Source organism: Uloborus diversus, chromosome 2 (assembly GCF_026930045.1).
Source record: "Uloborus diversus isolate 005 chromosome 2, Udiv.v.3.1, whole genome shotgun sequence".
NCBI classification, from domain to species: Eukaryota; Metazoa; Arthropoda; class Arachnida; order Araneae; family Uloboridae; genus Uloborus; species Uloborus diversus.
Window position 1 is genome coordinate 175,590,208 of NC_072732.1, and position 27,493 is coordinate 175,617,700.

The 27,493-nt window shown below is 31.8% G+C and overlaps 1 protein-coding gene across 1 annotated transcript in view; it reads left to right on the forward strand.

Moving 5' to 3' along the window:
- The first annotated feature begins 11,273 nt into the window (after positions 1 to 11,273).
- Positions 11,274 to 27,493, forward strand: part of LOC129216170 (E3 ubiquitin-protein ligase RBBP6-like) — a 66,721-nt gene continuing 50,501 nt past the window's right edge. The window contains exon 1 of the mRNA XM_054850341.1: positions 11,274 to 11,589. Coding sequence (XP_054706316.1) covers positions 11,424 to 11,589 — 166 coding nt within the window. The 5' untranslated portion in view covers positions 11,274 to 11,423. The remainder of the gene's footprint in view (positions 11,590 to 27,493) is intronic.

Below are 27,493 nucleotides of genomic sequence, written 5' to 3' on the forward strand. Positions count from 1 at the left end.
ATATATGTACAATGCATTCAAATAATGCATTTTGAAATCACCTGCTAAGTTTATACAAGTACCATGATTACTATTAACTTAATTTAGTGACATAAAACCAAAAAAAAAAAAAAAAATCTAGATTTTAAAAGTATTAAAAATATTGACAAGATGCAAAAGGATTGCAATCTCGAACACGATATGCAATTTTCCACAAAGTACAAGTTTAGTATTGGAATGATTTCGAAAATAAATTTATTCATTAAAAAGAAAAACAAACGCAGAAAATAAGTTAATCTGAAGTGGCATGCGACTAATTGTCAAAAAATATTAATATATTTACAAGATGCAAAAGGATTGAAAGGTCAAAAGCGAGAATACACTTCCCGCAAAGCACATGCTCATTGTCCGCAAGTTTTGAAAAAAATAATATATTATAAATTAAAATAAAAAAGAAAATAAGCTAACCTAAAGGTAGCATATGTAAAAACAAATTCTAGATTTTAAAAGTATTAAAACATTGACAAGATGCAAAAGGATTGCAATCTCGAACACGATACGCAATTTTCCACTAAGTAAAAACAAGTTTAGTGTTGGAATGATTTTGAAAATTTTTTATTCATTTAAAAAAAAAAAAAACGCAGAAAATAAGTTAATCTGAGTGTCATGCGACTAATTGTCAAAATATTACTATATTTACTTACAAGATGCAAAAGGATTACAATCTCGAACACGACACGCAATTTTCCACAAAGTAAAAGTTTAGTGTTGGAATGATTTCGAAAATAAATTTATTCATCAAAAAGAAAAACAAACGCAGAAAACAAGTTAATCTGAAGTGGCATGTGTCCAATTGCCAAATAATATTAATATATTTACAAGCTTCAAAAGGATTGAAAGGTCAAAAGCGAAAATAAACTTCCGGCAAAGAACTTCTATATTTTAAAAGTATTATAATATCGGCAAGATGCAAAAGGATTGCAATATTCAAGCACCGGAACTATTATTCCGAGAAGAACGTGTTCAGTATTGAAAATTGCATTTATGATGTGTTTTGAAAAACAATTAAGCGCAATTTAATAAATATCTTTAAAAATAATAATAAAAATTAAAAAAGCGAATGAACCGCCTGCACTAATCAACAAGAAAATTACTTATTGTTCTTCGAATCTTGCAGTAGGACAACCATCGATGAATCCAGTATCTTCTTTTTTTCCAAAATCTTTACAGACTTTACATACCATCAGGTCTTCACCCTTTCTTTCCAACCACGGAAACTGCTTTTGCCACTTGATGAAAGTTGCAGCTTTGACACTTTTCCGTGTACATTTAGAAGTTGCATCTACTTCGTCATTATTTTTTTCTATTTCGACTTCATCGGCAATCCTTGGCTGTTTATTTCCGGGTCATTCTCACGAAACATGACAATTTACAGTCTTTGACTCCAAAATCTAATACTATATTTACAAAAAAAAAATTTTTTTGTTTCTTTTAATTAATAGCATTATTGTTAACATTTTAAAATGACTTGGTACTGATATTATCAGTTATTTATATTTTAAAAATTAAATTAAATTTCAAAATGTCATTTTCCTGGTATGTCGCAAACAATATTTTCAGTAGTAACTAGCTTCAAAATTCACTATACATTTTTCTCTGTCTAATTTTTTTTATCTCAACTGATGAAAGCACTTCTAAAGAAAATGCAAAAGGTAATATTTAAAAAATAACCATTAAAAATTATGTTTTGTGCCAATAATTTGTTTGTCACATCAAAATAACGTCATTTTCCTGGCCACTTAATTTTAGTTTCCTGTAACCTATACAGATGGCGCTAGCACTTAACATCTTATGTTAAAAGATTGATTGGAATGCCATCTTGTTAGAACATGTCTTCTTGCATGGCTCAAGAGCAAATTTTCTAAAGAAAAATCTATTTAAAGAAATTTTACAAGGTGAGTAGGTTTTTATGCTGTCATTTTCCTGTCTTCTTGAAATCATTAATAGCATAAAACTATAAAATTCAGCCTGAGTTATTATTAGAAACCCTGTTGTTTTCAGCACAAAGTAAAAGTGTTAGGCCTAAAAGTTGAAGAAAAGTAATGTGAAATGCAATAAAATAACAAATTGTCATTATCCTGGCTGTCATTTTCCTGGCTTACAAATGCCAGGAAAATGACAAATACAGAAATCATTTTGTTTCAGATTTTTTAAACTTTACAACACAACAGTGATTATAGGAACAAAACAGTTAGGTGAGGGAATTTGTATATTTGCTTATAATTTTGAGTTGTATGTTTGTTTTTTGAATGTACATCAATCATTTTATTGCTGATAGTAAATATGTGTCCCCAATTGAAGTGTTAATAATTTTGCAATATTTTACTCATATTTCTGATAAAAAGGCTTCAGTTGATAAAAAGCTTTAAATTAGTATGTTTGTACAAAGTCGAGGTAGATAAAATATAAAGAAAAATCTATAAATATCAAGTATATATATAGTTAAATAATTAAATCTTTAAAATCTGCTGTTGAGTAAAGAAATAGAAGACTAATGAAGATGTGAAGTAGAATAGTTTAAAATATTTTTAATTCTAATGTAATAAAAATTTTATAAAACATTTTTAATTTAAATATAATAAAAATTGTAAGATATATTTTTAATAAAATTAAATTTTTAGGTTGTTCCAAAAAATGGGCCCTAAAAAACAGTCAAGGGAAGAAATACTGAGAAAAAAACGAGAAGCTGAAAAGAAATGGTACGAGAAAATTAAAAATGATAGAGAGCTCTGTGAAAAAGAAAAATCTAAAAGAAAATTGAAGTATGCTGAACAGAAAAAAAAGGAGTTGTAAAACCAATTGCAAATATGAGTGAAAGAGAAAAACGAAAGCAGCGTAAGAAGTGGAGAGCAAATACTACTAATTACAGAGCACGCTTGAAAAAGAATGCCCTTTCTGAAAAAGAAAGGACTTCAGATTCAGAGTCCATTGATAGTTTATGTACACCACATACAGATGAAAGAATATCTTCAGGTAGAAAAAAAGTTCGTAGAGACAGAGCAAAAGCATATCGAGTATTAAAAGAACAATCAATTAAACTGAGAAATGCAGAAAGAAAATACCAGAAATATCGACAGAGGTATTACAGGTTGAAAAACAGTTCCAGCAAGAACAAGGAAGATACTCCTAGGAAAAGAGTGAAAAAAATTATTGGAGGTAGCAGGATCTCACATCAGATAAAACAGAAATTATTATTTGCAGAAACATTATCCTCTCAATTAGAGAAAAATTATAAGAAAATGAAAACTTACAAGGAAAAGCAGTTATTTGATAAAGTTGTAAGAGGCAAAATTCTAAAAAAATATAAAATGCTGAGAGAAAGTAAGATGTTTATGAAGCGCAAAGCTTACTTAGCTAATCGCATAAGGTCAGATTTAATTTATGAAAGAAAAATGAATTTAAAGGGTTTTAAAATTAAAAGTGATGTACAGATTTTTTTGGAAAAAGATGAAAATTCTCGCCTATGCCCCGGAAAAAAAGATACTGTCACTGTTAATAAGATTAAGATGCAAAGAAGACTATTGAGCAGTTCTTTAAAAACTTTACATTCGAAATTTAACAAGGAGCACCCTTACGCAATAAGTTACAGTACTTTTTGCAGATACAAGCCATTCTGGATTCTGCAGCCAAATATCGATGCCCGTAATTGGCATTTGCATTAAATGTGCATTAAATGTGCCTGCTTATGCATTAAATGTGAAAATGTTGATTTATTAGTAAAGAAACTTCATAGTCTCAAAGTAATAAAAGAAAGGAATTGTGATGAAATATTTAATATTATGTGCTGCACAAATGTAACAGAAGATTGCTTTTTCCGAAAGTGCAAAAACTGCGAAAGTCAAGAGTTACAATTTAATATTATTTCTGACGAAATAATATCATATCAACAATGGAACAGGAAACCTGAAAATATTGTAATAGAAGGAAAAGAAAAAAAAAAATAGTAAAATACAAGAAAGAGACTTTGTCAGATAGAATTGAGAGTGTTACTTTAAAATTAGAAAGTATATTGAAAAATCATCTGAGTCATATTGCCAGAATAAAACATCAATTTCAAATGATCAATAAATTAAAAGAAGAACTTTCTGAAGCATCAATTTTAGTTCACATTGATTTCAGTCAGAACTACAATATCAAGTTTGCATCAGAACCACAGGCAGTACACTTTGGAGCTTCAAGAACACAATTTACTGTACACACAGGAGTGTTATATCAAAAACCAGCAGAAAAAACCATAAGTTCTTCATTCGCAACTTTATCAGAATCCCTAAGACATGACTCATGTGCTATTTGGGCACATATAAAGAAAATTTTAATCAGTGTTCCAAAAAGAGAGAAGATAAAAGAAGTACATTTTGTGAGTGATTCGCCTTCCACACAATACAGAAATAAAACAAATTTTTATCTTTTGAAATTTTTTTTGCATCAAATTTTGCCCAATGCTTCATCTGCGCATTGGCATTTTACAGAAGCCGGGCATGGAAAGGGTGCACCAGATGGTGTTGGTGCCGTTGTAAAACGTTCTGCTGATAAATATGTAGCTTTTGGTGGAGACATACCAGATATGAACACTTTCATTTCTGTTGTAGAAAAAGAGTGTAATATGATAATTAAAGAAGTAAAAACTTCTGATATAGAAGAAATTGATAAATTCATTGAAGGAAAGAAAATCATTCCTTTTAAGGGATCTATGAATGTACACCAGGTGTTTTGGATAAAGGATTCAACCAGCCTCTTTTTTCGTAAAATGAGCTGTAACTGCCACAGTAACATTAAATGTGATTTTGACATTGGCTTGTTAGACTACTCTGAATATACCATAGTCGGAGTACCAGCTCTTAATTTTGGTAATGCATCATATTCAACTGAGGCAGACACTACTGAAGCTAATGATTCTGAGACAATTCAAATTAATAGTTGGGTGGCAGTTCAATTCGAAGATGAATGGTTTCCAGGAGAAGTTGTTGAAGTTATTAATGATGATATTGTAGTTAATTTCATGGCTCGTGCAGGCAAAAAAAGTGTTAATCATTTTAAGTGGCCAGTAAAGAAAGATTGCGTCAAAATTCCTATGAGTAACATAATTTCAAAAATGTGTGCTCCCTACCCAATCTCTTCCAGACATTTTGCTTTTTCTGAAAGCTTCAAGATTAATAAAATCTTAGAAGAATGATTTGTTTTTATTGTATAATGTTTTTTTGTAAACTATAAAGTAGTCAGATTAAATAGTATTCCATTATTATATGTGTCACTCTAACTTTTATGACATAATTTGTTCAAATTATTCACAATATTTATGTTATGAATTATTTGATGTGTATATATTTTTACAAAGCCATGAAATAAATTTATTTACATAAAACGTTAAATTTTACTTTTCATCTTTAACTTTTTTAAGGCACATGAGCTGAAAATAACTGTTTTCTGGACTTCTTAGTTAATTTTGTCATTTTCCTGGCATCTGTGTCATTTTCCTGGCATTTAAAATTTGGTGAATTTTTACTTCAGTTATTTTCTTCTGCAAATGTCAATAAACTTCACTGCTCTCTGCAAGGTATTAATAAAGGTAACTAAATGAATATACAAAAAAATATATAAGTTATTTTGACGACTTTAAATTTGGAAAAAAAAATTTTTTCAAGATGTCATGTTTCCTGAGAACTACCCTTCCGCTAGTATTTAGTGGCGTAAAATATGACTTTAAGTTACGTTTACTCATATTTTCAACAAATAAAAAATGATGGTAGTGATGATTAAAGAAAGAAAGAAAAAAAGATGAGCGAAATCCTGTGCGAAAAAAAGGAATCCTCGTGCTCGCCGTGCGTTCGTGTTACGACGGGGGGTCGAACTTGAAACATGAAAAAGATCAGACTATCTGCTCAAACAACCCTGAGATGAGTCCGGTTTTGGATGGGTGGGGCGATCGGGGGTAAACAACACTAAGGGAACAAAGGGGAGAAAAGATTATTCCAGAAAGAGGAGGAATGGAGGGGTGTGCTTGCAATGACACTGGCTGCTACAGTTCGCGGGCGAAGGTGGGGGGGGGGGGATTGTTCAAGCTTTTCCGGCTGAAAGCGATACTTCCAGGAAATTTTCTGCGGTTGCAACGCACGCAGATGTTTTTGGAGACAAATCTTCTGAAAGTGAAAGCTTAGTAAGGGAAAAGCTAGGCGTCACAGTAACAACTATGTTTCAAATTGCGGTCGTCAAAATGAAATTTACAGTTGCAAAATACGACTAACGACCGCTAATTTCGAGCACTGGTCCGATCGCTTAGCATGGTCATTGGGAAAGTATCTTAATTTGTGTGATCGGCCATACATATTTCGACCGATCGCTTAGCATGGTCATTGGGAAAGTATCTTAATTTGTGTGGTCGGCCATACATATTTCGACCGACCGCTTAGCATGGTCATTGGGAAAGTATCTTAATTTGTGTGGTCGGCCATACATAATTCGTCCGACCGCTTAGAATGTCATTGGGAAAGTATCTTAATTTGTGTGGTTGGCCATACATAATTCGTCCGACCGCATAGAATATCATTGGTCAGCTGTTGAAATTAGATCCCGCCCATCGTAACGCCCCCTTGGTTGGGTTCATAAAACAATCCCGACCCCAAGGCAGTAATTTCTACTCTGCGCCTGCGCAGAAGGAGGTCGGTACTTCATTGCATTTCCAGCGGTTGGTGCCGCAACCACTGCCCTAAAAAATTAGGAACAGTCAAAGTTAAAATTGCTACTAAATGAAAAGAACAGTTATGCATTGCTAAACTTACAGATGTGAGGGGATGTTGGACGTGAGGTGAAATGTTTTTGAAAATAGTAAGATATTTCTAGACAATGGACTTGAACATTATCATTCTATTACACTAATGCTTTAATTATGACTGTGTCGATACTATGAATCTGTTTAATGTTTCAATTATTGACAACTGTGTTCGACATCATTTAAAAAATCCTGTATGAAAGTTTTGATTGAAAAGGTTGCAGTTGGTACATGTTACCAACACAAAATATTTTTTTTTTATTATAACAAAAAAAAATTTCTTAAATGTTTTGATTGTTTTTGAATTTTTGTACATTTAAGTCGGTAAGAAAAATATTTTTTCACTTGTGAGATGTTATAAATCACAGAATTTTGATCAACACTAACCTTCTACTGAAAGTCTTGCCCAAAAGTAGTACGTTCGTTACCATTTACAAAAATGTATAATTATCATAATGATGTACGAGATTGAAAACTTGTACAGGGTGAAAAGAAATTAGGCTTCAGCTGAAAATGCCAAAATTTTTACCTGTAAATCAATAAATGAGCTATAAATTGTCATAAATCATTGTATTTTTCTTCCAGTTGTCCGTTACTCTGATTTTGCCCTAGAGCAAAAGTGATCCCAATAAGTAAAATTCAGTACTCTTACTAACAAGGTTAAAGTATTAGAAATTACTAGCGGAGAACAACACAATTGGTTAACCAGTTAAAATTTTGAAAAAAAAGATTTGATTTGAATTGTTAGGATCCATTGCCATAGCAACACCTGCATTATTGCTGCCAAGTAGAGTTGAAATGTACTGGTGAGGATTACTTTTTGAGGCAAATGTATTAGGCATTTAGTATGAAGGTGGTGCTTTTTTCCTCTAAACATTGTCCCATCCCCATCTAGTGGGACGATGCTCCAAATTAAGCTGACTCACATTGATATTGACACATACTTGCCAACTCTACTGTTTTCAACGGGAGACTCCCGTTTTTTGCTTCCATCTCCCGATTTCCGGTTTTTTACGATTTTCTCCCGTTTTTGCAGTTTTTTCAGTCAATAATTAAAGAGTTTCACTTTCTTCTCCATAGATGGCGCCATTTTCTAGTCTACCAATGTCAGGGAATAAGAATTTTTTCAATTAATTACTCATTTAGTAAAAATTAATTTTTCAGAAGCTTTCCACATTGCATGTTCGACGAAGCACGTGCTTTGCCGAAAATGGCAGCGGATTTCAATCCTTTTGCATCTTGAAAATATTTCAATTATTTTGAATGTTTAAAGATATTTTAACATGTGCTACCCTATACCTACTTATTTTATATTATATTTTCCTTATATATTGATTTCCTTTTTTTTTCGGATTTTAGTAATTAAATTTTTGTAGCTACTTTTCTGGTAGAGACTGGAGAATGTACGAAACTTTAAGCAAATTCACTCCTTATTATTTAGTTTTTCCTTTGCAATATATTTTTCTTGCTGCTACCAATTTGCTTACATCTGCAAAAAAAATCCCCATTTCACTTTAAATTTAGTGTTTATGTTATTTAGAAGCATAATTTAATAATTCTGTAGCGAGGATATGTCGATGGCGAATCACCTATATACCTCTAGTAAAATCTCCTGTTTTTTTTCCTTCGAAGGTTGGCAAGTATGTTGACAAAGCATAGGCATAAAATTAATACATTTCCCCCTCATTCAGATAGACTTGTCTTAACTGGACGTTTGCCAGTTCCATATAACAATCCCTGGGTAGGCAGTGCAGTCAAACGAAAAAAAATCCTAAGAGCTAACAGATTCTTCTGAATGTATTTATATTATTGAAAACTTTACTGTTGACCTATTTTGATCACACATTAACTAATTACAGTGATCATGTCCATAGTCAGGGCCCAATACAGGCTGATTTTACTGCCGTTTTTCGGTACGTTCACAAAAATCAAGTAATAAAATCGGTAGCTTCACAAAAACCTCAAATTTCACAAAAATTCACATTTTAAAATATAAAATTTGTTTCTCATAAAATAAAATTCTAAACAGGTTTATATGAATTATCGCTTAAATAGCAACCTTTTTGAGGTATTTTAACTGATTTTTAGCTGTTTCTCATTGTCAAAGTGTATTTATGCAAGCTCATCGCAATCTTTTAACCTGTTTTGGGGAACCCCTTTTCTCATAATTTCCTATATTGTACACAGTACATAGCCCATTAAGCTGAAATTACGATGGTATTTTTGGTACTTCTTAAGTTTTTAGCTCCCTCTCCCCAAAAAACGAAACCTGTTAAAAATAATACTAGATGACATTACTCGTTTCAAACTAAAATTTCACTTGTTCTACTTCTCTTTTACAAAAATTAGGATACCTCTAAAAGATAACAAAAACAATGCTTATAAAAAAGAGCTTGCACAAAAATAGAATGATGCAATATTTTCACAAAAATAGGTAGCGAGAAAAAAAATCCTGGATTGGCCCCTGATAGTAAATTTGTAGACCTTTAAGTACAAATTATCTTTGTAAGACTACTTTTGTTAAACAATAGTAGATTTTCATTTCCTCATTGAAAAAAGTAAGTTTTTTCATTGTTCAAAAATACTCCCTTTCTCCCAGTGGAATTCCCCCCCTCTCTCTAGTGAGTGGAATTCTTAAAAACTCTTTGTATAAATTTTTTCTGGGGTTGCATGTCTCACAAGGCTTGAAAGTCTATGACTACTGAAGTTAAGATGAATGCTTTTATCTCTGAGGTTTTTGGTCAAGTTTTCTTTTTCAATCAAATTCAAAAATGATAGTGTAGCAAGAATCGAGATACATAGAGATTTTCAGGAAAAAAATTGAGATAAACATAGAAAAAACAATGGAATTTCTGTCAAAAATGCAGAGAAAATGAAAAACTTTGGGAGGTTTTCCAGATTTGACTAGCATTATTGTGTTCAAATAAATTTGTGTTCTCTTATTTTACTGAAGAAAGTTGAAGAAGTATGTTCAGTGTTGATTTCAAAAAGAAAATGGCAGGGATAATACAAAAATTGATGCAATTCAGTAATATGATAAATCTGAGCAATTTTATTACCCGACTGCGCGTGCGCGACGCAAAGGAGGGTAATGTGTTTATCAGTCTATGTATGTATGTCTGTTCCTATGTGGGGTTCTAGGGGCTAAACGCCTTGGTCAATTTTGGTAATTCTTACGTCAATCGGTTTGTCTTAACATTGGGAGTGTCACTAAACACATGACATAATCAAAATTCACCATATCAACAACCAGTTGCCATTTTTTGTCAGTTCGGGATTGGCGCATGTTTGGTGTTGCACACTGTGTCGCACGCTATCTGCGTGCGACAATTGCAGGTAATTTTCGCTGCCTGAATTTTTTCGTTTACTACGACTACTAATTGGGATCTCAATGGCCGAGTGGTCTAAGAGATAACTTCTCCACTTGAGGCACTGGGTCAAGACACCCTCGCTCCGGATGTACTTTCCCCTCATTCTGAAGTAAATTCTTTCATGCATGACACTCAGATTGTAGTCCGCATCGAAATAAACTCGTGCAATAAGCACCAAAAGAAAGTCCACTAATTTGATTTTCATCTCTAACATGTTGCATTTCTTTTTGCTTTGATTCAAGGGACTGAGTTTCGCGACATGTACTTTCTCGACAGACTTTTTTAATTTTGTGAGAAAAATTGACGGATTTTCCAATTTACTGAATGATGTAATATTTGTGACCTAATCTCCTTATTAACTGCCTAACACTAGAATTACGGCAGTCTTCATATACTTAGAAATACAGTGGGGGTCATTTTGACCCTCTGAGAAAAAATCTGCAAAGTTCCCTGCATTAATGTGATTGTATTTGTAAAAATAAATTTAAAATAATCATATTTATATTAAATACTGTTTTTTTTAAAGAATGCAGCACTTTTAATTATACGTAAACAAAGTATTTAAAAAGAGTTAAAAACGCCTTTAAAATAATCAGCGCTGTTTCAGTTGCATTTCAGAAGCTAGTAGCTAATGCACCCTTTTGTGTTCAAGAACATCATGAATGCTTCAAATTCTTATAGCGATGTTTCAAGAAGCATTTTCTGAGTTTTGGCTTTGTTTCAGTATCAGTAAATGTATTTGGATTTCTTTTTCCCCTAAAGGGTTCAAAATGGCACCTTCCCACGCTTCTTGGTATAACTCTTGTTCAGGTTTTATAAAAATACAATTTTTATGAAACCTTTATATTATTACACAGCACAATGATTTAGAAAAAGTTAAAGAAAGATGAAGCTTTTTATGAAAATACTGTGCAGCAGTTCGCAAAAAAGTGCTTGGGATCAAAATGACCCCTCCTGTAATTCTAGTGTTAATGCTACCTATTGCATAAACATTGACACAAAATTTAAAAATTCTGAAGTTTAAAATTTTCAAAAACATGTGTTCCCTTTCAAAAAACAATCCATTATATTAATTATTTTTTACTTCACAGAGCTGCTGTTTGATTCAGATAGGAAATATTCTAAAATGCTTTGCAGAAGAATAGTGCAGATGTGGAAAGAACGACACTCTTCTGCTCATTGGTGATGGATTGTGTCCTGTTCTGCAATATAATTTCCGTTTGAACTCCTGCATTAAACAAATAACAATGTCTGTTCATTATAAGTTCAAGAGTAATCTTGATCACGATACTGTGACGTTTGATGGTTTGAATATATCTGTGGCTGACTTGAAAAAAGCTATAATGCAACAGAAAAAAATTGGGAAAAGTTCCGACTTTGATCTACAAATCACTAATGCTCAAACAAAGGAAGGTGAGAATAAAAGACTTTGATAATTAAAATCTGTGGAAAGGTTATGGTTTGTATATATTTTTTGTTGAAAAATTTTATCTGTTCTGATTAAAATAAATTTGAAAGTTTTAAATGATGGTGTGAAATATTATTTACGTTTCCTTTATGAAATGATAGGTTTTTACTTGTATTTCTCATTTCAATACAAGTTGGAACAAAATTTTCAGAGTACAAGATTTTTTATGTCTAGGTAATTTTGTTTTTCTTACAGGGTTTTTCACATGCAACATGATGAAAATAATTTTTTCTCCTGAAATTATCCAGATTTTTTATATTTTCTGTTTCATTCAATAAGCTCTTGAGAAATCATAAACACAATATCTATTGTAGTGTTGTAACCTCAGATACACTTTTTCTGTCCCTAATTTTGCATACATTTTATTAAATCCTTCAACTTTTTTTTTAGAAAAGTCAACAAAATCCTAATTTTGTATATTTAAAATTTTTAAAATAAAGTTTTTAGTTTCTATGAGTTTGGTTAGTTTAAATTTTAAGATCTATAGCACATGCTAGTGGTTTAGCTCAGGGATGTACAAAAAAAATCTATAGTAAAAAAATACCCTTGTATTTTAGGGCAGTACGCTTTGTACTGTGTACTACTTAGGAAATGATCAGAAAACTAAAAAAGCAGAAACAGATGCTAAAAGATTGCTACACAATCATTTGCAATTCGCCAAAATTTACTAAGCCTAATTTCCACATGCAAACGAAAAACAGACAAAAGAGCTGAAACACAAAGGAAATGTCCCATTCATACGATGTTTATCGCTCAGTTGAACTTTGTATTTCACTTACAATTTTCATTTTGATGAAAGTATTGTTTTATTACATTATTTTTGTTATTACTGATTTTGCAAATATGATTTTTTTAGGAAGCGGTACTTATAAATGGGAGTAAAATTGACCTGCATTCGACCTTGGAATTGTGAACTGGAACGATAATTTAGAAAATATTTCATAAATTAGGTTATTTATTATTTTTTAAAATTATTTTTCTTTATTTTTTTCAGAATTTGTCGCAGTTCAATTCAGAAAGCTTTGCAGGCCACTTTTGGCCCACGGGCCCTAGGCTGTGCATCCCTAATTTAGATCATAATAATTATGGAATATTTCTTTTCTATGTTACTATTCCTGTCTTTTTTCCAACATTTTTCATATAAAAATCTTTTTCTTTTTTGTTTTGTTTTTTCATATATAATTTCAAAAGATGCTATAAGCATGAATGTGCTCTTCCTGCTCATTGTCCACGTCTCTTATATTTTGTATCCCGGTTTTACACAATCCTCTTTTGACATCCAACATCAATCCCATGGCATTAATTTGGATTTTAAAGTCTTGAATTCAAATTATGATTTTCTGAATTATGATTGCAATAAGAGCCAGTTGTAGAAACTAGAACCTCACGAGTAGCCTTTTGTCGCAATTCGTGATTCCGAAAAACATACTTTGAATTCAAGATGTAAAAGATCATATTAATACCAAGCGCTGGACGATTTTTTTTCTTTAATTGTTCGATAAAATCCAGTGTTTGATTCTGTAAATTGAGCTTTCAATCCCAAAAAATGAAGGTTTGTAAATTCCCTGATAAAGTTACTTATACACTATTATCACTAAAGTTATAGTAAATTATAAAATAAATAAAAGTTCTTTTATTAATGACTCCATTTAGCCAAAAAGTATCTACAGTTGAAAACTAATTGATTAAAATGCTTGTATACCATTTTAAGTTTTACACATTAGTTTTTAAAAAGTTTTTGTTATTTTTAAAATGAAATCAGACCTGTATTCCTTCTGAGATAGAAACAAGAAGTTAGACATATTGAAATTCCCAATTTGTAAATTCTTTTTTAAATCCATGTTACGTGATCATCCTCATGTAAAATGCCAGTCCCCTTTTTAATAAAATAAAAAGCATCAACTTTTTTTTGTCCATTGTTGAAAATTCCTTTGGCAGACATGTCAATCTGACCAAGGCGTTACCTTGATAATCTTGGAGTGTTTTGAAAGTAATATCTGTTGATATTCATTAAAAAGTAAGATCAGGATATATTTTGGGTTATGTCCAGAAAAAATTCTTACACCGAGATGCAGGATCCTTTATTATTGGGTACTTATCTCTTAACTTGTTCTGGTTTTTCAATGATATCCAATTTTGTCAATTTTTCACGATATGTACTTGTAGCTGATAATTTTTGTTCAATTTAAGAATGAGAAGAAAAAAAACCAAAGAATAGCCGCTTGTTCATTTAAATTCAATTATACCTTTTCAATTATTAATTTAATCAATATATTTTTTGGTCCAGAAATTAATACAATAAAAGTAGTCACTCAAAGGTAATTGGTCAATTCCTTCTCTTTGTGGTGACTCAAGAAACAAGATCTTTCTCAGGTGTTTGGAATGTTTTTTTTAAATTGATTTTTCCATTTGTGTTCCAATTCAATTTGCTATTTTATAATTTACAATTTCCTCTCTTACAATTAATCCCACTTTTTAAAATCTGAGACTATTTTAATACAGATTTAAAGTTGCTAATTTTGATTCAAAATGCATGAAAATGTATATGTAATTTTGGTTATCAAATGATTTTATGTATGTTGGAAAATTAAAATTTATTTACATAAAAACAAATTTTTATGTGTTACTTCCGTCTTGTTTGCAGCACAGATGAATCAAAGTGCACAATGCTTTTGTTTTCCTTTTAAATTTTGCATTAATACATCAATCATTTAAAAAAAAAAAAAAGAAAGAAAAGTAAAATCTGTGACCTACTTCCCCCCCAATTAATTCTAATTTGAATTCCGAAACTTTGAATTCAAATTATATTTTTCGCAATCACGAGTTGCGACAAGACCCTACTGATTAGAGTTATTGTTTCTAGAAACGGCTCCCCCCCCCCCCCCAAGCATGTCCCTCCTCCTGAGTGGTTACGTGTGTATAGTTGTGTGTGTAGGCTTACGTGTGTGCACGTAGGGGAGTGTATATGACCATGCGTGTGTAGGACATGGAAGCCACCGCCCAGCAAAAGTGGATCCCGGTGGACAGTGCTCAGGACCAGCCGCGCCGCCGCTGGTGGACGGTGGTGCTGCAGCCCTGGTCCAAGCTGAAAAAGGAACCGTAACGTCAAGGACAGTCAAATGAAAGCAATAAGCAATCGTGATTGCTAAAAAAAAAAAAAAAACCTTTTTTTTTTGGTATTAAAAAAATATCTTTAAATGTTTCTTGAGAGCCCTACAAGTGTTTAGAAAATCCAGCGCAGAAAGAAAATTTGCAAAAAGTGATAAGAAAGCAAAATAAAAACACTTTATTTTACTTGGTGATAAAACTCTGTTTTTGTTTTGCATGATATTTTCAACTTGTTTATAAAAAAAACTTTAAAAAGCCGAGAAAATTTAAATTCATCTTGCCAATGTTTCTCATGGAGTTTGTTAGAATCAGTCCGTGTATCAACAAAATGAATAGTACAAATACAAAAGTGAGGACCAACAACTCTAGCCTAGCGAGGATAAGGTTTGAAAAGCTTAAAACAATGACCTCTTAGTTTTACTCTCCATGTAGAAGTTTAGCCCATCAACGTCCCCCATCAGGGGTCGGGCCAGAGCAAATTTGGGTCCGTTAACGGACCCTTCACAAAAATCCGATCAACCAAAACAGACCTTTCACAAAAATCCGATCAACCAAAACGGACCCTTCACAAAATTCTGGTAAACTAAAACTGATTTTTCACAAATTGTTTATTGAAAGAGCAAATCTCAAATTAAAATAATACAGCATATTTCAAGTTAAATTAGAGGAATCAACTTATACAAAATCAGCTAATTTTGCAAAAGGAAAAAAAAATTGGCACTCTTGTGATGCTCCTGCAAGCCATAAATAATTACTACCACCAAATAAATATAATGCCTGTTGTTGGTTTCTTTGAAAGAAATTAACAGCTGAAAGTCAGTTTGGTTTATAATTTTGCTTGTTTGTTTTATGCAGCGGTGTTGTTGTAAACTTCTTTGGAAATGCGAAATGCGTCAACATTCTCTGAATAGGCGTAGTAAGCACTTTTCTCCCCACTCATGATTTAATCATCAATAATATACAGCGAAATAAATTTAGAACTACAAAGGATAGTATGGGTGGGGGGCGAATGTGATCGCTTCAGATAGGGTTACAAAATTTAAACTTATCTCCACTTAGTGTCTGGTGATGCGATGTTAAACTGTTATTTTGGGAGAAAGTTATATGGGTTTGGTTTTTCGATAAGGATAATTAACTTTAAATAAACTATTATTTACCGTTGTTTTTTTCTATAGATGTCTACATTTTGAAAAACGCAATCTTTTTACATCCGATATGAGAATCATATTTTATTCTTTTTTTCAAGCTAACTTCGCTTTATTAGGATGCAAATAAATGAAAAGTCTCTTTATTTTTGTAACAAAGCTTATTTCAAGTTTTTAAAGGGTAATTCCATTTTCTTTTATGAGTCAATAATTAAAATGCTGAATCGATGGTTTATTTTTTTATTTATTTATTTTTGCTTCAACTGTGTCCAGATATTAATGATATATTTATCATAGGACTCTAAAATGCAATTCAAAAGTAATTTTATCAAAAATATTTATTTTACAAGCCGTTTTTATACTTTTGATTCCATCACTTTGAGGATTGCAATATCTTTGCATCCGCTGTGGAAATCTGATTTTTCGAATTTTCGATGTTTAGTACGCTTAGTTAAGAGGTAAACAAATAAAATATTTTTTTATTTTTGTGAAAATCGCGGAGTTTATAAGGTTTGAACAAAACTCTGTGCTCTTAAACAGTGTCTTGGGTTAAAAAGTTAAATGCTGAACCCCTGCCTAATTTTTTTTCTTAGTTATTTTAAATACTATACAAAAAACATTTCTAGTATAATTTAACATGATGTAGAATGGTAGATAAATATTGATACTTGAGGGGTGCGCATCTCCCAGGGAGCAATGCCTCCCCCCTCTCTTCAAATACTAGAAAAACACTCAAGAATGATATTCTCAACAGAAAAGAGAGAAAACACTCAACTTTAAGTGTCAATGATGCAGTTTGCACCATCTCAAGAGTCTAAGCTTTCGTTTTTACATGAAAAAAAAATTTAATTTGATTTTTCACAAAATTATTTTATTTTTCACAAAAAACGGAACCTGTGAAAAATCCTGGACAGACCCCTGCCCATTTTAATCACCTTAAATCACTGAATCATATCCACTGTTTACTCGCTTTTGGTCAAGACTACGTATTAAGCATTCTAAGCCTTGAATTTTTGTCTAGATTTAAAAATCCAAAAAAAACTTCTGAAGCCTTTCTAATAAGTTAATATCTTTCGTTAAGATTGAGAGACAAACTGAAGAGCATATTCCAAACAAAGTCTTAATAAACTTCTGAATAAAAGTGTTTCCTTAGAATTATGTGATATAAATCTATTGATAAAACTAAACATTTGGTTAGCTCTATTACTATTGTTTATGCACTTTATTACAAAAGAATCATTATCATGCTATCCCAAAATTTCATTTAAATACTTCATAAGTAATCCATGTAAATAAAGCATGCCTTTCTCTACATATCTCTATTCTATTGACATAAAACCATTTAAATTCAATTTTACAGATATTAATTTCCTTTCTTGCAAAAAAAAAGTCAGACAAACCATCCGATCCTCCAAAAAAAATAGTACAGTAAACTCCCAATTATTCGTGAGTCAATCAGGAAGGTGTATTTTTGTAGCAATTTAAACTTTTTTTTTTTTCATTTATTTATTGCCTCATTTACCTGGTAGCAGAAACTGGGAGAGGTGCGTCCGTCGCAGATTTTTGAGAGACCTGCAGACAATTTTATAGAAGAACAAAAATAAATAAATAAAAGACAAAAAAAAAACTTTGCAAAGATCGTTTAGAGATCTTTTTTTTTTTTGGGCGGAAAAGGCGATGGATGCTTTCAGCATTTCAGCCAGAAACGTAGTCGCCATCTTTGGTCACTCACAAGATTGAAGTAGATAGGATGCTTAAGTGCCTAAGTTTTCAAAAACAAAGCAGAATTGGATGTTTTATTTAACTGCAAACTGATGAAAATAGCTTAAAATCTGCAGCAAATCGTTTTCTTTTATTTTTATTTTTTAAAGTAATTTTCTTGAGGAATGAAAAGTTTTATTTAAAATTTCACCTTATCTTCATTGCTTTGGACTCAAAAGTGCTAAAAGCTTTTCAACTAAAATGTAACCTCATGAGGATTTTTATTTTTAAATTATTTTTTCGCAACAAGTTCAAAAATTTATATCTTAATTTTCGGCATAGTCGCTATGTTTGGCCATTCCCAAAATGTTGGTACGCAAGACACTTTAAGTGCCTACGTTTCCATAAACGAAATTGGATATTTATTGCAATGCAAACTGCAAAATATGCCTTTTTTTCGGATAATTCTTAATTAGTGTCTTATAAAGTGCAAAAATTTATCTTAGAATAATATCTTACCTTCATTGCTTTAGAGGCTAAAGTGCTAAAAACTGACTATTTCATCTAAATCGTAGTTTTTTAAAGATTTTGAATTTATTTCTACCAGTGGCGGATTGGGCCGGCGTGCAAATGCCCGGTTTGCCGCATTGAATTTTACAATTGAATAGTAAAAAAAAAAAAAAACTATTTAAATATCTATGGAAATTTCATAATAATCCGGCCGAGACCTAAAAATTTTGGGCCCCTGCAACAAAATCTTTTAGGCCCTTCCCCAGATGCCAGCAGTGAAAATTTGCAACCTTAATAAGTTTTAGTGGTAGTTCCCCCCCCCCCCCCCCAATTTCTTGGTCCGTTGGGCCCTTTAAGGAGTGCGGGCCGCGGCCCCTACCCTCTGCGCAATGGGGGGTATGCAGGTGCGCAGACCCAGGCCTGATATCCGGTGCATTTCTAAACAACTTACAAGAATATCGCTGCAAGTCATGGTTGTAGAATTTAAAAAAAAAAAAACTTTACAAACTCATGCTGTGAGTAAGCTGTTTCAAGGTGTCTGTAAATTCAACGGCCGGTGCGATAACTTTGTTGCATAACTGTCAGAACCTTCTAAAACCCTAACAGCTGCCTCTAGTTTGTAGGGGACAATGGACACGTAAAGGCAGGGCCCTCGCCATGGGAGACTGCCGAACCGAGGCTGCCAATTTTTATTTAGTGATGAAAAAAAAAAGAAAACGTTCCCAGTATTTAAAAAATGAAATAGTAATAATAAAATAGCAAGTGGAATTCCAGTGACAAAAAGTATTTCTTTTTCAGCAAAAAAGAAAATGCAACCTTTGAATATAAAACAATTAAACCTTTGAATATTATTTAGGTCGCTCATCGAGTTATGATGGGTAAAAATTGCTTCTACGCTTTAAGACTACAAACCCAAAACCATTTCTATACCCCCCGGAGTGAATATTATACTTACGGTTAGGTTCAGATTGTCAATACTTATATCTTCTAATTACTTGCTTTTAAACTAGAATCTGTGAACCCATTCTTTACCTCTGTTTTTGAGATACGTCTGAAATAGCTAAACGAACGATTTATTCATACATACGTACTATGTATGAAATGAGCTGTCAAATGTAAAAACGTTACTAGTGTAAAAAACCTAGATGGTACTTTTTTGACCTAGCAACGTGGCTTAAGTCCATTAGACATCGACTGATGTTAACACAGGGCTAATGTTTCCATAAGGGCTTGACCTGTCGTCCACCTGAAGCCCTTTGAGAATCTACTCCGCGGAAGATTCCTCACCTTATCCGTTTTCCTCTACATGTATGTGATTCCTATATGTTCCCATACATGTATGATGACCTATACATGTATGTTCTTAAAACTTGAATTTCAACAATTTTCTGGGGATCACTTCCTAATTCTCCTCTGCAAGAATCGTCTGAATTTTCACTGTACACGTTCATTAAAATTATAAACTCTGTTTTCACGCCACATCGCGTGAAAAGTTTCTCCTCTTCAATCGTTATTGCTCATAAAGCCTGCATATACCGACTTCGTGGGCACTGGGGGGGGGGGGGCAATTCATCGATAACAAACTTGTTAAGAACTTCAATTTCAAAAAAAACATCGCCCTCCCCCAAATAGAGTCAACTGTCGTCTAAATTTGCTCTTTAGGAACTTCAATTGAGATATTTTGCCTAGAAACAATTTCTGTACCCCTTCCTTCTCTTAAGTGTTTCCAAAGATAACTTACACATGCGTTTTTAAGCTCTGTTTTCGATAAAATTTTGGGGGAAATCTCCAAATTCTCCCTCCCGGAAACATCCGCCAAGATCATCTAAGAATAGTCTAACAATACGTTTTTGTAGCTATAATTTCGAAATTTTTCCGGGGGAGCACCCCCCGCAACTGGAACTCCTCATCATTTGCACGAATATTTCTTTTTACTATGCAAGTGTTCATTAAAAATAATAACTTTTCTCCACATTTGTAAACACAATTCTCCTAATATGAGTCCTCCTAAAACTGGAAGCTGTATCCTCTCTCCCTTTCACCTTTGAAAACAAAGATGAAGGGGGCATCTCCTCTTCAAGGAGCAACTCTTAAGGGGCCGGTTGGCTAGTAAATGCCAGGGCCGGTTCATGCTATCCCATCCACTACTGATTTCTACTTTTATGTAACAAATTCAAAAATCTAATTAGAATCACGCCTTTTTCGCGCAGACGCCATGTTTGGTCATTCGCAAGATGGAAATCGACGAGATTATTACTTGCCTAAGTTTCCAAAAACAGAATTTAATGTTTACCTCAATGCAAACTATTGAAGATTACATAAAATGTACAATAAATTATGTTTCTTTTTAATGATTTTCATAAAAAATGTGAATTATTACCTGCGCAGTTGCTTTGGAAACTTTGCTATAAACTAAAACATTCATCTAAAATACAGTTTCCTGCAACTTTTCATTTATTAACTTATTTATTTATTCATTTTAAAAAAATTAAAAAACCTATTTTAACTTAAATTTTCCACATTAAATAAATATGTATTCAATAATTGCTTTTCATAAATATAGAGTTTTATTTTTATGGAAGTAGTGAAAAAACTGCCCCCCCCCCCCCCTTCATACTTTAAAACTCAGCGACAGTGGTGACCACTAAGTTTTTCAGATCTAACGGCCACTGGCCAGTTGGAAAATTTCTTAGTCTTGACCTTTACTTGTGTATTTTATGAAAACTCTAAACAAAACTGATAATAATGCTGCAGATTATTTTCAGCTTCCCAAAATAGTGTCGCAGACTGGATAGAAAGTTTCTGCTACTGGGCTCATTTATGTATTGTGCTTTCATCATTGTACAAACACTTGTTCTTCATTGATGTTAAGCTCTGTTAGGCACAGGGTTCGAAAATATCCGATATTTTGATATATATCCAATATTTTTAATAAGCACAAACTACCTCAAATCCCTTTTTCTTACATTATAATCACGATATGTAGACTTAAAATTAATTTTACTTTCATTATTTATATCTTATATTTCATTTTAAATTTCTATCAATTTTAATTTAGTTAATTTGGCATTAGCTGTTTTACTCATTTTTCTTCTGTTAACTACTTTTACAGTTATGATTCCAGGGTTCGTTCGCTCCTTCAAAACTCCTCCAATACTCCTTCAGTTAGCAAATTTTTTTGAAGGGTCCTTCAAACTCCTTCATTTTGGTTTTAACTCCTTCTTTTTTAGATCAAAACTACATAATCTTCCTTTATGACAGTAATTTAAAATATCAATTACTGTCATAGCAACTCAACTTTGTCTCAAGGACGAAGGTATAAGGGTGACTTTAATGTAGTAATTTGATGTATTTATTTATTTTCATCAAGATGGACATGAAAATATCATTAGATGACTAAAGCATTTCATAAGTGAAGTAGTAGATGCTTAAATGGTACTTGGCTGTTTCTTTTTCAAGTTTTATGATTATTGCTTTTCTCTCCACCACACTCTCAGCAGCTAAAGTCAGTTTATCTAATTATTATATAAATATTTAAAAATACATAAGTAGATGTACCACTATAGACTATATTAAGTGAGTTGTGTTAAGAGAACAATTGTGTAGTAAATCGCGGTTTTGACATTTTAAAAAGAGTCATCCACAAGTGATGTCATACTTTGAGGGGAAGACGAACTCATGAAATTGTGACAAGTGCAAGAGAGAGTGTGACAAAAAATGACATCGCACAGTTTTTATGTAACAATATGTTTATGAAAAATATGACATGTGAGAGGAATGGAATAAGGTGAAGTGTGAGAAGGGGAAAAGGGGTCAGATATGTTGAAAAAAAAGTGACAGCATTTAAGGATAGCCCAAAAGTACTCTTTCAAAATCTCATTTTACTCCTTCAAAACTTCTCCAAAACTCCTTCATTTTACTTCTGAAATCGAGTACGAACCCTGGATTCAGAAATAAATAATATGCATTAGTTGGTGCACTGTCATAAGACATTCTTTTTTTCTGAGCATTGTTTAATATTTAATTAGGCACTTTTAATATGAATTAAAAAACTGTTACATTGCTAATAAATTTATAAACATAAAATACAAGTAAAAAAAAATATATTATATTACTTTGTTATGTCATTGATGCATTATACAGGGTGTCCCAAAAGGTCGTTTACAAACTTAACATGCTGGCCTGTCATATCATGATGAACAAGATTAACATAGTAACATACATTCGCAAACACAATGCTGGTGCACTAAATGCACACAAAGTCAGACACTAACGGATGCACAACATGTCGCATATTTATCACACAAAGCCGATTTTAAAGATTTTAGTTTTGCAGGAAGGTTTATAGCTGTTGTTGAAATTTGCTGCCTTTAGCTGTCATACATGCGTCGCTACGACTAAATACCGATCGTCGTAATAACGATCCATTCTGACAAGATTTCACCGATGCTGCGTTGTCGTTGCAACGTGGTTATGAGAGCTGGCGGGCCGCAAATTTTAGCAACTGTTTTAAGCTTTGCTTAAATTCTAAAATGTTGTGTATAAAACCGTCTTTATGTAATAGATATGCGACATGTTGTGCATCCATTAGTGTCTGACTTTGTGAGCATGTAGTGCGCCAGCATTGCGTTTGCGAACACATGTTCCTATGTAAATCTTGTTCATCATAATATGACAGACCGGCATGTTAAGTTTGTAAACGACCTTTTGGGACAGCCTGTACATCATCAAAATATAGTAAACTTTTTCGGTATTCTTAATAATAAATGATTGATATTACTATGTTTGATATACTTTTTATATTAAAAATGCCATAGTTGTAAAATAAATATTGAAAATATCATGATATTTTCAAAATAAATATTGGATATACTGTGATATATATTCTGTATCGACTAATACATATAGGCAAACCCTGATTAGGAAAAATACAAAGACTTTTTATTCTACTGTATATCTTTTCATTGTTTATATAGAAAGTATTATACTTCAAAGCTGCTAAGTTTTTGAGGACGAACAATTTTTAAATTATTAGTCCCTCAATTAAGCCTTTTTGCTGTTTATCTGCAGCACTCAATTCCACGGATGATCAGGAGTTTACTGTATATGAAATGGGAAATGATATTTTGATAGGGGCATTTGTTTCAGAGTTGGAAGAAACCAGACAACCCAGTCCCGCACCCTCTTTCTGCATGAATACTGAATTTTAAACTAGGCTCATGTTCCTAGAATATCACATTAAGCAGAAGCCACCATTTTCACCCTGTAATTATACAATAGTTTTTTTAAAGCATGTTATATGGAAAATTACTCAAATATAAAAGTATCATTTATCTATACACATGTTGCTGTGTGGCAGAAAAGTCTATTAATAACATATCAGCATTCAATGTAAAAGATAAAGTACAATGTTAATGTGCACAAAACTTGTAGCCCTGAAACATCTGTCTGCAGTTTCCTACAAATTTTTGTACATAAACATTGTATTATCTTTTATTTTTCATTTTCAGAATGTATTATTTCATGTCCAAAAAAAAATTGCTTTTAGAAATTGTATAACCAAATCATCACTGATGCATCTTACAAGAAAAATTGATTTGCAATGCTGGCAAGGAAAAAAAAAGTTTAGAGATACCATTCATATTTTCTTGCAGATTCAACCTCAATAAGTTTATATGTTTCATCAATTGAACACTGTTTTGCAGGACACTTATTGATGGTCATTGATTTCCTGTTTTTTTTTTTTTTTTTTTTTAACTGATGACTTTCTAATATGATTACATTGCGTAATTCTAATTTAAAGCTGCTAAAAGACAGGTATTTCCTTTTTTTTTGTGGTGCTTAATACATAGCAATGGTATTGAATAATGTGTTAGGCAGAAAAAATTGCAAAAGATATGAAATATTTTCAATGTCTTTCGTGTAAAAATTCAGAGGCATGAGAATTTAAGCTTAATGACTTCTATTATTTCGAAGTTATCTGTCATTCAAACTATTGTTTTAAGCAGAAGTATATTATTTGAAGTCAAAAAATATATCTTTTTCATAATTTCTTCCAAAACAATTAAAGTTAAAAAACATTGGCCAATTTTTGATCCTGGATGGAGATAAGTGAAGTAACATATTAGGTTTGGATTGTAATACTGCTATTAAGTTGTGGGAAAACTTATAATTCAGTGTCCTGCAAGGTAATAATGCAATAATAATAAAACAAAAAGTGCAATTTTATCTTTTTTCTCCCTATGAGTTGGACAGATTCAAACCACAAATACACCGCAAAAGATGTAAGAAAAAATCTACTTGAACTTATGCAATGGTTTGAAGCAGGGGTGTGGCCTTAGGGTGTGGAATTACATGATTTTCCGCAACCTTCTCAGAAATCCCTCTTGATGAAAATCGCAATATGCATTAAAATGGTCATGAAATATCTCATCTGGAATTTTTCTATTTTCAAATTTATTTTAAGAAGACAGCTAGCACAAAAGGTATCGCTGACAATTTTCAACTGCTATCTTATTAATGAGCAGAGCAATCTCTATGAGGTTAGCCACAAAGAAATAGGAAGTAAAGATCGAGCCAACACAATCGTCAAACAAAACATGTTTTTAATCAATTTAAAGCTGAAGCTCCCAAAATGCATTCTTTTTTTTTTTTTTTTTTTTGAAGCACTGAAATATACTTTAAAGTGCAATTGAGGGTATATCATTAGTATACTGTTTAGTAATCGATTAAAAAAAAAAGATTGCATCTGCAGGGGTAGAAGTAGTCTTGTATATCCTATATTTTCAAAAAAAGCATCAAAAGTGTCCTATATTTTTGAAATTGTCCTATATTTCCTATATTCTTATAGTTTGTTGTAAAAAATTGTAGAAAATCACCGTTGAAAAGCCTTTTGGTCACTTGATTCACACTTTCTTTCACGACTTGTCAATTCAAGCCTGCTTAAAAACAAAATGTTTATTTATTTAAAAAAAATTTATTTTTTTTCGGAATCTCTGCCAGCACCTGTCTTTTTAAATTTTGTAGAGTATTTTTGACAAAATTTTCAATTTGTTTTAAGAGAAAGCTTTAATGATCTATATTTTATGACAAGCTCTGCAAACTATTGAAGCACTTTGCCAGTGAATTTTCACTAACAACAAAATGTGGGAAGATTCGGCCGATATTAATGTTAAAAAAAAGGTCTATTTGAAATATTTAAATGTAGGTAATTATGCAAAAAATAAAAAAGATTAATTAACCCTGCCTGGATTCAAAATTTGAACTTCTTACTAAAAGCAGAATTTTACATTATTTGAACATTACATTTTTAGCAGAATTGATTATTGAAAAAAAGGCTTTTCAGAAATTTAAAAAAAAGAAATAAAATTTTTACGGGATCCTTCCATCGATGCGTCACCATTTTGTTAAAAATTTCGAGGAATGGGGATTGGATGTTACTTGGATGTAAATTAATTCATTTTGGAAAAATACTTCGTAATGATAAAAATTGATCAGCTTTCTAGATGCAAATACTTAGGGTTTTTTTTAGTAGTGCAAGTCTTGAGCACCTTTCATAAGTAGCATCAGTTGAAAGAGGTTTTTCTCGCAAACAAAAAGATACTGACATAAGAAAGATCATCTTAAAGCATTGACTCTATAATAAGAGTTTTAAGGTTAATTTACGTACTGCAATTGGGAAAGCAATAAATTATGCATGCACTACCAAGGAAAGTGTTCGGTTTTATCATGATTTATCATAGTACTAAATACTAAATTTATAAAGAAATGGGAAATTCTTGTAGAGATGCATAACAATCAGAGGCAAAAGAAAAGGTTCATGTACCTTTCAAAAAAAAATAGTGAAATTTGGAGAAAAAATTGATTTTGCACAGTCTGATTAATGTAGGCAGTCGAGGCATTAAAATGGCCTTAAACGTAAGTACATATATATGTAAAAACTTTTTTTTTTCTGAAGTTTCATATCAGTATTATTCATAAAACGTGTCCTATATTTTTGGTGGAAAATGTCCTATGTATTAAAAGTTGACCACTTCTACCCTTGCATCTGTAATAAACATTAAAGATTTAATAGGTTTTAATGTTAATCAGAGCACTAACTTGCTATTATACATTTCTATGGTGTCAGTTTTTTTCTCATATTTTGCTGAAAAAATTTATTTTGATAATAAATAAATATATATAATAACATTAATCTAAAATGTTAAAACAATAAACTAATAATAAAAAAAAGAAACACATTTCCCTTCCAAAAAATCCCCCCTCATTTTACTGACAATGTGAAAGTAACTCTCGATTTGAAGTAAATTTTAAATTGAAACTAAGAAAATCAGCAGCAATTTTGAAATGCTTAAGTGATAAGTTTCATACTTATTTTATATTGAACTATATACAGGCCCAGATACTATAGAGTATGGATCAGTAAGTAATTTTAGTTGGGGTCCAAATCGATTTGAAAATGTTACATTGAGATCCAGAAAAAACCTCATTCCTACACTATTCATTCAAAACTCGAATCATTTCTAAAAATACTAGAAAACATGATAAATGTCGTGCCTAAAGGCATTGTTGCCTACATAAAATAATTTATACTTTTGGAAGTGTGTGTAATGTAACTTTCTTTTATTGGTCACAAAGAAAAGTTATTTGAGGTTTTCATTATACAATTGAGAATTGAGTTGTCTATTTTTTTAAGGTTAAGTGAAGGAAAACAGCTTTCACTCATTTTTCTCAAATTTTAAAATCCGGTTCTCTTAAATTTTTTCTTAACGTTGGCAAGTGGAAACTATCAGTAAATGTGTATTAAAAATGTTAAGGAAAGGATAAGTATTTCAATGAGGATTACTAACAAAGCTGTGCCTGAAAGGTTGGATTTAGGTAGGCTTCCCAGACGTCCCAGTATTCAAACTAAGTCCTGGTCAGTTTACTTCATTTCCCATTGAAAGATAAATTTGATTACAGATGATCAAATCATTTATCAAGTCATTTTAAGTATTGCCTTGCAAAATTAATATCAGATTAGCTTATAAAGATTTTGCCTCAAGATTAAAACCAAAAAAGACTTTCTAAAAAAAGTCCCAGCAAATGAAAAATGCAAGTAAATATTCTAATTTTTATTCCTCATTCAATTTTTGCATATTAAAGTAATTCATAAATAATAACATGTAAGAAATAAGTTGTTTAAATTTATCTGCTTGCGTCTTTTATTATTATCCCTTGTTTAGGCTCATAGTTAGTAACCATTTTTACAGCTTTGAGAATGAACTACTCTTCAAAACACTCTAAAATCCAGCCAGTACAGTGTGTACCTTTTTGAATACTCGCAAAGGGGGGGGGGGGCATTTGGTTGAACGTTTCGGCAAGCTTAGTTTTAAGGATTAAACTA